Source organism: Eschrichtius robustus, chromosome 4 (assembly GCF_028021215.1).
Source record: "Eschrichtius robustus isolate mEscRob2 chromosome 4, mEscRob2.pri, whole genome shotgun sequence".
NCBI classification, from domain to species: domain Eukaryota; kingdom Metazoa; phylum Chordata; class Mammalia; order Artiodactyla; family Eschrichtiidae; genus Eschrichtius; species Eschrichtius robustus.
In genome coordinates, this window is record NC_090827.1 from 19,373,353 (window position 1) to 19,385,751 (window position 12,399).

Genomic DNA, 12,399 nt, shown 5'->3' on the forward strand with positions numbered 1-12,399 from the left:
CTCCTCCTCTTCCCCCCGCGGCCGCGCCGGTCGCCCTTCCTCCTCCCCACAGTCTGAAGCGCCGCTGCCCCCTCTCTCCTCCGGGGGGATCTGGGGCCCCACCGGACCCCGGCCTCGCGGGGCGCACGCTGGGTAGGGGCGCGGGCGGCCGCGGCCATGTGGGCTGGGGGCGGAAGCGGACTTGCCTTGGGTCGCTCGGCCGCGCTGGGGCCCCGCGTTGCGGGGCCGGTTCTCACCGCGCATCCTCTGCCCGGGCTGGGGCTGCCAGGTGTGCGGGCTACCCGGGACAGGTGGGGACGCCGGGGGAAGGGGGCAGCCCCAGCTGTGCGAGTCGTCACAGCTGCACCTCCCGGCAGGGCTCTGGTCTTGGTCGCTGAGGGGTGCGGGGCCGGGTAGTCACTCTGGTCCCTACGGGACTGGGGGTCGGAAGAGACCCGCTGGCCTTTGACGAGTGAGTTACCCGGGACGGTGGGGGTCGCAGAGAGGAGGTATACTAGCTCCAGCCCCACCCACCTCTGTCAGTAGGCTTTACTGCTGCGCATTGACACTTCGGCAACTTTGGGGTTGGGGATGGAGAGGGAGCTGTGTAATTCATTCCTTTCCTTTGGCATCCAGAATTATTAATTTACAAAACCATAAGTTAACAGTATGAGTCACCTCTGATTTACTGAATTTCCCACTGAGTGAAAAAGACAGTTCCATTAAGAGTTATGCTTTAAAGCCGTAGTGTATTTTAACAAGTTTTGTGCGGTGGAGCAAAGCCAGCACTGAATGGGGTCCGGACTGAAACGTGTGCTGGTGTTTATGTTTACTGAAGAGCACTAGTGTTCCGGCTGCGTTTAGACGCTCGGAGCATTGGCCCAGCGGCATTGGTATGGCTTTTAGTTACAGTCCGGATTTGTTGAAGAGAGGCACGTGAATATTCAGGTACTAAATCGGTAGTGTCCCGCGGGGCGGAGAGCATGAACAAAGAGTCTGAAGGCACGGTCAGGGCCCTGCCCTTGCCGTTGACTGTGAGATCTTGAACTAGTCAAGTTACTTAATCTTTCTGAGCACCTCTGTACAGAGGGGGAAGATGATACTTTTACTTGCATATTTCACAAGGTTGTTCTGAGGCCCAAATTATCCAGTGAATGTGAAATCTTGGTAAAACCTAAGGAGGTTCTTTTTAAAGGCCGTCAGTACACTGTAGCACTGTTACATATAAAAATATAAACGAATAGAAGGAAAACAAATATATAAGAGCAATAATATAAATATTTCAAATATAAAATGTGTAAACATAAAGATGTATGTAAAATTAACGTATAAATAAAATCCTTAAGGTCCAACACTTGTAGATAAGCCGTTGTAAGAGATCCTAGCTGTGTTGTACAGGTGTTGTTTTCAGATAGGATATGGTCCTTGACCTTGTTAGTATCATTTGGAAAAAGTTGCATATGGAGAAGTGTTGCTCATTTTAAAAATAGCATTGGGACTACTCAACATGCTAAAACTGGTCTGAGTCCTTTTGTTTCTTTAAAATAATTTTCAAATTCTATAATTTGTTGAGGCCTGTGTGGGACCTGGACTTAAAAAAACAGTAGTTTATCTTTGGAAATTGTGTACCGCATGAGTAGACTAATGTGGTTTATGTTGTGCTTAAATTTAGTTGGCATTTGGTAATGTTAAGTGAATTAATATGTACACAGACTTACCTGCTGGGATTTTAAAAAGATACTATGCAGCCATATTCATCAGGGATGGGTGATATTCTCTTAGGCATGGTATTATTCAGTAGAAAGAACATTGGCTCATTGGGGTTTATGGAAAAATGCCACAACATTTGTGAAAACATGCAGGGTTTATTCAGTACGGTAGGTATTTCATGTTGGATTCTGCAGGTATATTTCTAGTCCCATTGTTATACCTGTAGTCAAACATATCCTGACTGGTGCTTGAAGCTGTCTCTTTCTTCATTTCTGTTACTACCTCCTTTAGTCAGTTTTTAAAATTTCTCACCAGTTTCTCTTAGTTCATTTCCCTGTTGTAGTTTCCCACCTTGCAAATAAACACCCACAAAAAAAAAAGAAAAAGAAAAATCAAAGGAAGAAAACCTTTTGTACAGAAGTTATTTCTCCCCTAGCATAGCACAGTCTGACTATGCTTACCGCCACCTAGAACAAATAGAGTTACCATTGCTTGCAGGATTCTAGCCCCATAGTCAGGGCACCTCTTCTGAGTCCACCTTTATTCTCTTGCTCTAACCAGAGGCTGTATTTATACTCTTTCCCTTACCCAGAATGTCACCTGTCTTCTGAAATCACAGCTATTCTTTCAGTCCCAGCTTGAGACCTTGATCAATCATTAACTTTTCCTAAGCCAATTTCCACATTTGTGATGAAACTAGGGCTTCGTGCCACTTCTCTGATCATCTTCACTAGCAGTGGTCTGTCTTTTCTCTTCTCCTTGCTCCTCTGGTCCCCAGCCTGGCTATCTGGCCAGCTTGTCTTTGGGAACAAACCGAACTAAACTACAAGAGCCGTAACAGAAGTAAGCCTTTCCCGGTTACCCTGTCACACCACCTTATTCCCTTTATAACATTTTATACAATCTGTAATTATTTCATTTTTGTTCTTGTTTATCTGTCTTTTAATCAGAAGGTGAGGTCATGAAGAAGATATCTTGTTCACCTCCCTATCCTCATTTCTCAACACAACGCTCTATGCAATAGGTGGTCAATAAATGCTTGAGTCATTGTATCAAAAGGCAGAATAAAGAGGTAGACTACTGCATTTGAATCACAGCTCCATTACTTACTAGCTGTGTGCTTTAGGTAGATAACCTTTGTTTTTTGTTATAGCCTTTTAAAATGGGTCTATGAATAGTACCAACCTCAGGGTTGGTACTAAATACTGAAGACTAAATACTAAGTGTATGTAAAACACTTAGCATAGCAGTGCATTTCATCAGTGTTAGCTCTTTTTATTGTTATACTGAGTTTACGCTTAAGAAGATAGAAATATTTTTATTTAGGATGCTTAATTTTAAGAAAAATTTTGGTCCTTTAATGAGTAAAACCTGTTTTACTTGAAATCGAGCTTTTCAGGAGTTCCTGATGTTTGATGATATTTCTTTATAGATTTATCCATCTTATTCAATAGTAGTTGACCAATTTTAATAGTAGTTTAGTAGTTTACTTGTAGTCCCTAACAGTTTATAAGAGCTTTTTGAGGATGGAGGCTGTGCTGTACTCATTTTTGTATTTCTTTTAAGTGCCTTGTACACAGTAGGCACTCAGTTCATTAAATGAAAGAAGAAAGGTCATTGGGCCTGAGAAGGAAAAGCAAAGATCAATCAAGCCCTTAGTGAACACCCCAGGGCAGATGCTATCTTGTCCTTAGTTGAAGGATCTGCTGAGAAGGACCTGAGTGATTTGCAGCCCTTCATAAGGCATAAGAACTTAAAAGGTAGTATAGTATAAGTGGAAGGAGCCTGCCTGGGTTTGGAGTCTGACCTGGGTTTAAAATTTTTGTGACAATGTCCTTGGGTAAGTCGTCTCCTATTTTATGAGAGGGCTAATGGTACACCCTCTTTATGGGGCTGAGGTGAAGGTGAATAAGAGCATGCAAAGTGCCTCACACAGTGTTCAGTAAATAGTTTTATTACACATATAGCCTTATGTCTAATACTATTACAGTCAGATATAAGGAAGGTTTAAAAATGTTTACGGACTCCTAGAGTAATGAAAATAAAAACAAAAATAAACAAATGGGCCCTAATTAAACTTAAAAGCTTTTGCACAGCAAAGGAAATCATAAACAAGATGAAAAGACAACCCTCAGAATGGGAGAAAATATTTGCAAATGAAACATCAGAAAAAGGATTAATCTCCAAAATACACAAACCGCTCATGGAGCTCAATATCAAAAAAAATAAACAACCCAATCAAAAAATGGGCAGAAGACCTAAATAGACATTTCACCAAAGAAGACATACAGATGGCCAAGAGACACATGAAAAGATGCTCAACATCACTAATTATTAGAGAAATGCAAATCAAAACTACAATGAGGGGGGCTTCCCTGGTGGCGCGGTGGTTGAGAGTCTGCCTGCCAATGCAGGGGACACGGGTTCGAGCCCTGGTCTGGGAAGATCCCACATGCCGTGGAGCAACTAAGCCCGTGAGCCACAATTGCTGAGCCTGCGCGTCTGGAGCTTGTGCTCCGCAACAAGAGAGGCCGCGATAGTGAGAGGCCTGTGCACTGTGATGAAGAGTGGCCCCCACTTGCTGCAACTAGGGAAAGCCCTCGCACAGAAACGAAGACCCAACACAGCCAAAAATAAATTAAAAAAAAAAAAAAACTACAATGAGGTATCAGCTCACACTGGTCAGAATGGCCATTATCAAAAAATCTAGAAACAATAAATGCTGGAAAGGGTGTGGTGGAATGCTGCACTCTTGGTGGGAATGTAAATTGATACAACCACTATGGAGAACAGTATGGAGGTTCCTTAAAAAACCAAAAATAGAAGTGCCGTATGACCCAGCAATCCCACTACTGGGCATATACCCTGAGAAAACCATAATTCAAAAAGAGACATGTACCACAATGTTCATTGCAGCACTATTTACAATAGCCAGGACATGGAAGCAACCTAAATGTCCATCAACAGATGAATGGATAAAGATGTGGCACAAATATACAATGGAATATTACTCAGCCATAAAAAGAAACGAAATTGAATTATTTGTAGTGAGGTGGATAGACCTAGAGTCTGTCATGCAGAGGGAAGTAAGTCAGAAAGAAAAACAAATACCGTATGCTAACGCATATATATGGAATCTGAAAAAAAATAGAAATGGTACTGATGAGCCTCGTGGCAGGGCAGGAATAAAGACGTAGACATAGAGAATGGACTTGACACAGTGTGGGGAGAGGGGGAAGCTGGGAGACAGTGAGAGTAGCATTGACATATATACACCACCAAATGTAGAATAGATAGCTAGTGGGAAGCAACAGCATAGCACAGGGAGATCAGCTCTTTGCTCTGCGACCACCTAGAGACGTAGGATAGGGAGGGTGGGAGGAGGGCTCAAGAGGGAGGGGATATGGGGATATATGTATGCATATGGCTGATTCACTTTGTTTTACAACAGAAACTAACCCAGCATTGTGAAGCAATTATACTCCAATAAAGATGTATTTAAAAAAAATAAAAATATAAGCAGTAAATAAACATATTCTATGACATACAGAAAAAGTGTTTAAGGAGAAGCATTGTTTGTTATGAACATTTTGAACAAATTCTTGCAATAGGTTCTTTCAAGGAAGCAGTGGCAATGTAAGGTGACTGATTGGGTCTTCAGTAAGAAAGTGAGTGGGTGGGCATCTTGTATGTTGGAGTTGGAAAGTGAGGAAGGAATTGCCCTTCCAACATGTAGCATCTTTGAAATGCAGACCTGCCCTCTAGAACTCTTTCTCCTTTGGTAACAAAGTTCCTGAGAATGCGGAGTGTTTCTGGAACTCATCTTCATCCTCATTGGAGGTATTACCATATTATACTTTTTATTTCTAGGGATTTTCTTTAAATTCCTCACATTACCTCACACTATGCCTAGATATTGCTGTAGGATAGGTGTTTGGGTACAACTGTCTTAGCTTCTTATTAAAAAATGAATAGGATGAAGGTCTAGAGAGGTTGTGATTTTTTTTTAAACAAAAATAACTTTCGCTGTAGAAAAAATTAGAAAATGCAGGTGAAAAGTTACCCAAGTGATTATTTCTGTGAGTTTTTTGATGGGTATTCTTACAAACACATTTATATATTCTTATATACATTTATGTGCATATACTTGTATGTGTTTTTGTCAGAATGGTACCATAATATACATAATCTTAGGGGATTTGTTTACTTTTATGTCTTAACTAATACATTGGGAATGTCCATAATAGCTACATTTACATTATCCTTTGTAGTGGCTGGACTAACATACAACGTGATAGATGTACCATCCTTTATTTACTCACTTATGGTTGAATTTACTTTCTTTTCAATTTTTTTAGCTACTGTTTAACTGCTCTTCAATAAATGTTCTTGTGAAATTTAAATCATTTTGATTTACTCGGGAGTATAGGATAATAGTAGGACTGATACAGGAACCCAGGAACCAAGGATTGAACCACCCCAAGCTGCTGGTAGTTCTCACAGTGTAGTCAATGGATTGTTACTAGTTTGAGAAACTTCTGGTGGTGAATGGAGATCTCCTTTTATTGACATGTTTGTATTATAAATGCTTGTCATGAATTATACTTTTATTCCAGTAGAACTTGTGAAAAGCAAAAGCATCATTTGGTTGGTAGATAATCAAAAGTTGAACAAGTCTTTAACTCTGAGTTACTGTTTTAGAGATTGAAGGGCTATTGGAAGTAGATGTGATCTTATACTAGTCATATAGCTTGTGGTAGAAGTTTTAGTCACTTTTTTTTTTTTTTTGGGTGAGTCTGTTTCGGATTTGGCATACTTACAACATTTTTAGTTTGGTGTTAGTAAATTTGGTAGGGATGACAGACACATATAAGCCCATTGCTAAACACATACCCAGCTCTAGACAGGAGGGAGAAGCTTTAGCATGGTAGCTCCTTCTCTATAAATGAGGAATTGTCTTTGGTATTAATAGCAAATCCATTTAGTTGATGTAATATAGGCAGGAATACTCTATAGAGCAACCATTGGGATTCTCTCCATATTAAAGTTTTAATGTAACCAAATATAAATATAATTATCCTTTCTGCTTAATCCTGAACCTCTCTTGACCTCACAGTTTTAACATGAAGCATTTGCTTATTCATGCTTGGGCAGCTCAACAATTATAAATCTTTTTTTTTCTTTGATTGATATCAGTCTCGGATCTGGCTTTGAATAAAGAACAATTCAACACACCCTGTAAGCTAGGCCTGCCTTTCTCAATGTGTGTATTTAGCAGCTATAGTTGAACCTAGGAAAGGGGGCCCTCTGAAAATTCCCCTCAATTATTCATTGCAAATGAGTTTTCTCTTTGTGCACCATTCACAAGAGCTAAGTTGTGGAAACAACCTACATATCCATGGATGGATGAATGAATAAACAAAGTGTGGTATAAACATATAATAGAATACTATTCAATTTTAACAAAGAAGGGAATTTTGCAATGTGCCACAACATGGATGCATCTGGAGGACATTGTGCAGAGTGAAATAAGTCAGTCACAGAAAGACAAATACTGTGTGATTCCACTTACAAAAGGTACCTGAAATAGTCAAAATCAGACACTCAAAGAGTGGTTGCCAGGGGTTGGGTGAAGGGGGAAATGGGGAGTTACTAACCAATAGGCATAAAATTTCAGTCAAGTAAGATGGATAAGCTCTAGAGATCTGCTCTTTACCATTGTACCCACAACAATGTAAATTATATATATATAAATTTTTTGGCTGTGCCCTGCGGCATGTGGGATCTCAGTTCCCCGACCAGGGATTGAACCCGTGTCCCCTCCATTGGAAGTGTGGAACCTTAACCACTGGACTGCCAGGGAAGTCCCAATGTAAATTATTATTGACACTTACAATTGTTAAGAGGGTAGATCTCATGTTAAAGTCTTCTTACCATTAAGAAAAAAAAGTTCTTTCCTGTTTTTGTCTCTAGTAACCTATCTGTTTTATAGCTAAGTTCAGTGCGGACTTCTTCCTGATACACCAGAGCTGTGCCATGTCTGTTGGAAAGCATTCCTAAAATCCCTGTCAGCTGGAGTTGGCTAGTGTGACGTTTATCTGGGTCATAGGCTCAGGCCTCTAAAGAGTGGTTTGGGTATAAGTGAAATTTTGTGACTTTAGCAGTTTCCTTATCATCATATAGTGGGAGGCAACAGAGACTTTTCCATATTTTGAACTTGTATTTATTGGTTCTGCCTTGATAAAAGGTACAAAAGGGCAGCCCTTTGCATCAGATTCTGAAGGTTATCCTGCTTTATCGATCAAGCTATGAGCTCAAATCATTCAGTAAAATAGGTAAATGTAAGTGTCATTAGGTTTTAGACATGGCATGGCTTTTTTTTTTTATTCCCTCCTCTGAATGGGGATTTATTTTCTTACTGATTATTTCACTAATTGGTGCTAGTGATGGGTTTAACTATTTGAATACTGATAACTCTGCATTGTTCACTACTAATATGTAGAGAAAAATATAAATGCAGTTATGTGATTTAGTATTGCTTTTGAATTGAGGTTTTTAAGTACCTTAAAGTCAGGATCTATAAGTTTTCTTTTTTTACTCATTTGTTTTTATTAGATGTTGAATAGAATAAAAAACTAACAGTAAGTTATCCATAGGATCTAAAGAAACATGGTACAGTAAATGCCTCTATACTTAACCACCTAAGTTATTAAAAAGAACATTGTTAGTAAAGCAAGTAAAACCAGAAGGCTCTTATGTGTCTCTCACCCAAGTGGAACTCCCTATTCTGAATTTTGTGTTTATCATTCATTTGCTTTTCCATGTTGATTTGATGCTTCTGAGATTTTTATAAATGAAATCACTGCAAGTATTCTTCTAAAACTTGCTTTATGTATTGAGGTGCTCCTGTGTTGCACCTAGGAGTGCAACATAGGAAGGGGGGGCTGGGAGCTGAGGCTCAGGCTTTGGTGGTCAGACCCCAGGGAGAGGACAGGGGTTGGCTGCGTGAACACAGCCTGAAGGGGGCTAGTGCACCACAGCTAGCAGGGAGGGAGTCTGGGAAAAAGTCTGGACCTGCCAAAGAGGCAAAAGACCATTGTCTTGGAGTGCACGAGGAGAGGGGCTTCCTGCTCTGTGTTGCCACAGGTGACAGAGCACCACCTAAGTGAGCTCCAGAGATGGGCACGAGCCACGGCTATCATCTCGGACCCCAGAGGCGGGCATGGACCGCTACCGCTGCCACCAAGGATCCTGTTTGCAAGCGCAGGTCACTACCCACACCCTGCCGGGAGCCTGTGCAGCACGCCACTGCCAGGGTCCCATGATCCAGGGACAGCTTCCCCAGGAGAACACATGGTGCACCTCAGGCTGTTGCAGTGTCACTCTGGCCTTTGCTGCCACAGGCATGCCCCGCATTCCACCTGTGACTGCCGTACCCCTCCCTCTCCTCAGCCTGAGTGAGCAAGAGAGCTCTAATCAGCCACTGCTTTAACCCCCTCCTGTCTGGGCAGGAAACAGTTGCCTGAGGGCGGCCTACACGCAGAGGTGAGACCAAAACCAAACCTGAACCCCAGGAGCTGTGCGAACAAAGAAGAGAAAGGGAAATTTCTCTGTGTAGCCTCAGGAGCAGTGGACTAAATGCCCTCAATTGGCTTGGTAAACCCTGTATATGTGGAATACCTGAATAGACAATGAATGCTCCCAAAAAAAGGCGGTGGACTTTGGGGAGCAGCTGTAGACTTGGGGTTTGCTTTCTGAGTCTAATTTGTTTTTGTTTTTATGTCTATTTTGGTTTTTGGTTTTATCTTAGTTTAGTTTTAAGTGCTTGTTATCATTGGTGGATTTGTTTATATGTTTGGTTGCTCTCTTCCTTTTTTTTCTGTCTCCTCTTTTTGTGAGTGTGTGTGTGTGTGTATGTTTCTTTGTGTGATTTCATCTGCTTTTACCATTTGTTTTGGGGCTCTGTTCAGTTTTTTCTTAAAAATAAATTTATTTATTTATTTATTTTTGGCTGCATTGGGTCTTCATTGCTGCGCACGGGCTTTCTCTAGTTGCAGTGAGCGGGGACTACTCTTCGTTGTGGTGCATGGCTTCTCACTGCGGTGGCTTCTCATTGCGGAGCACGGGCTCTAGGTGCGCAGGCTTCAGTAGTTGTGGCTCGTGGGCTCTAGAGCACAGGCTCAGTAGTTGTGGCACACGGGCTTAGTTGCTCGGTGGCATGTGGGAGCTTCCTGAACCAGGGCTCAAACCCATGTCCCCTGCATTGTCAGGTGGATTCTTAACCACTGTGCCACCAGGGAAGCCCTGTTCGTATTTTTATTTTTTTATTTATTTTTTCTCCTTTTCTTCCGAGCCGTGTGGCTGGCAGGGTCTTGGTGCTCAGGCTGGGTTTCAGGCCTGACCTTCCAAGGTGGGAGAGCCAAGTTCAGGATGTTGGACGACCAGAGGCCTCCCGGCCCCATGTAGTATTAATCAGCGAGAGCTCTCCCAAAGATCTCTGTCTCAACACTAAGACCCACCTCCACCCAATGGCCAGTAAGCTCTAGTGCTGGATGTCCCATGCCAAACAGCTAGCAAGACAGGAACACAACCCCACCGATTAGCAGAGAGGCTGCCTAAAGTCATACTTTGTTTACAGACACCCCAAAACACACCACCTGACGCGGCCCTGCCCACCAGAGGGACAAAATCCAGCCCCATCTACCAGAACACAGGCACCAGTCCCCCTAACCAGGAAGCCTACACAAGCCACTGAACCAACTTCACCCACTGGGGGCAGACACCAGAAATAATAGGAACTATGAACCTGCAGCCTATGAAAAGGAGACCCCAAACACAGTAAATTAAAAAAAATGAGAAGACAGAGGAATACGCAGCAGGTGATGGAGCAAGGTAGAAGCCCAACAGACCAAACGAAGAGGAAATGGTCTACCTGTAAAAGAATTCAGAGTAATGATAGTAAAGATGATCCAAAATCTTGGAAAAAGAATGGAGAAAATGCAAAAAACGTTTAAAAAGGACCTAGAAGAACTAAAGAACAAACAAACAGAGATGAACAACAGTAACTGAAATGAAAAACACACTAGAAGGAATCAATAACAGAATAACTGAGGCAGAAGAACAAATAAGTGAGCTGGAAGACAAAATGGTGGAAATAACTGCCGATGAGCAGAATAAAGAAAAAAGAATGAAAAAAATTGAAGACAATCTCAGAGACCTCTGGGACAACACTAAATGCACCAACATTCAAATTATAGGGGTCCCAGAAGAAAAAGAGAAAAAGAAACGGTCTGAGAAAATATTTGAAGAGATTATAGTCGAAAACTTCCCTAACATGGGAAAGGAAATAGTCACCCAAGTCCAGGAAGCACAGAGAGTCCCATACAGGATAAACCATAGGAGAAACACATCAAGACACATATTAATCAAACTAACAAAAATTAAATTCAAAGAAAAAGTATTAAAAGCAGCAAGGGAAAAGTAACAAATAACATACAAAGGAATCCCCATAAGGTTATCAGCTGATTTTTCAGCAGAAACTCTGTAGGCCAGAAGGGAGTGGCAGGATATACTTAAAGTGATGAAAGAGAAAAACCTACAACCAAGATTACTCTACCCAGCAAGGATCTGACTCAGATTTGACGGAGAAATCAAAAGCTTTTCAGACAAGCAAAAGCTAAGAGAATTCAGCACCACCAAACCAGCTTTACAACAAATGCTAAAGGAACTTCTCTAGGCAGGAAACACAAGAGAAGGAAAAGGCCTACAAAACCAAAACCAAAACAATTAAGAAAATGGTAATAGGAACACACATATCGATAAATACCTTAAATGTGAATGGATTAAAAGCTCCAACCAAAAGACACAGACTGACTGAATGGATACAAAAACAAGACCTGTATATTTGCTGTCTACAAGAGACCCACTTCAGACTTAGAGACACATACAGATTGAAAGTGGGGGGATGGAAAAAGGTATTTCATGCAAATGGAAATCAAAAGAAAGCTGAGTAGCAATACTCATATCAGACAAAATAGACTTTAAGATAAAGACTATTACAAGAGACAAAGAAGGACACTACATAATGATCAAGGGATCAATCCAAGAAGAAAATACAACAATTGTAAATATTCATGCACCCAACATAGGAGCACCTCAATACATAACGCAAATGCTAAGAGCCATAAAAGGGGACATTCACAGGAACACAATAATAGTAGGGGACTTTAACACCCCACTTTCACCAATGGACAGCGTTCATCCAAAATGAAAATAAATGTGGAAACATCAGCTTTAAATGACACATTAGACTAGATGGACTTAATTGATATTTATAGGACATTCCATCCAAAAACAACAGAATACACTTTCTTCTCAAGTGCACATGGAGCATACTCCAGGATAGATCATATCTTGGGTCACTTGGTAAATTTAAGAAAATTGAAATCGTATCAAGTATCTTTTCTGACCACAACGCTATGAGACTAGATATCAATTACAGGAAAAAATCTGTAAAAAATACAAACATACGGAAGCTAAACAATACACTAATAAATGACCAAGAGATTACTGAAGAAACCAAAGAGGAAATCAAAAAATACCTAGAAACAGATGACAATGAAAACACAACGACCGAAAGCCTATGGCATGCAGCAAAAGCAGTTCTAAGGTGGAAGTTTATAGCAATACAATCCTACCTCAAGAAACAAG

At 41.2% G+C, this 12,399-nt stretch overlaps 2 protein-coding genes across 3 annotated transcripts in view; one reads left to right on the forward strand and one right to left on the reverse strand.

Annotated features, from left to right (window-relative positions):
* Positions 1–243, reverse strand: part of EIF4E (eukaryotic translation initiation factor 4E) — a 119,657-nt gene extending 119,414 nt beyond the window's left edge. The window contains 2 exon segments of the mRNA XM_068542478.1: positions 2–86; positions 88–243. Coding sequence (XP_068398579.1) covers positions 2–86; positions 88–243 — 241 coding nt within the window.
* METAP1 (methionyl aminopeptidase 1) overlaps positions 1–12,399 on the forward strand; it is a 69,002-nt gene that overhangs the window by 273 nt on the left and 56,330 nt on the right. The window lies entirely within an intron of this gene.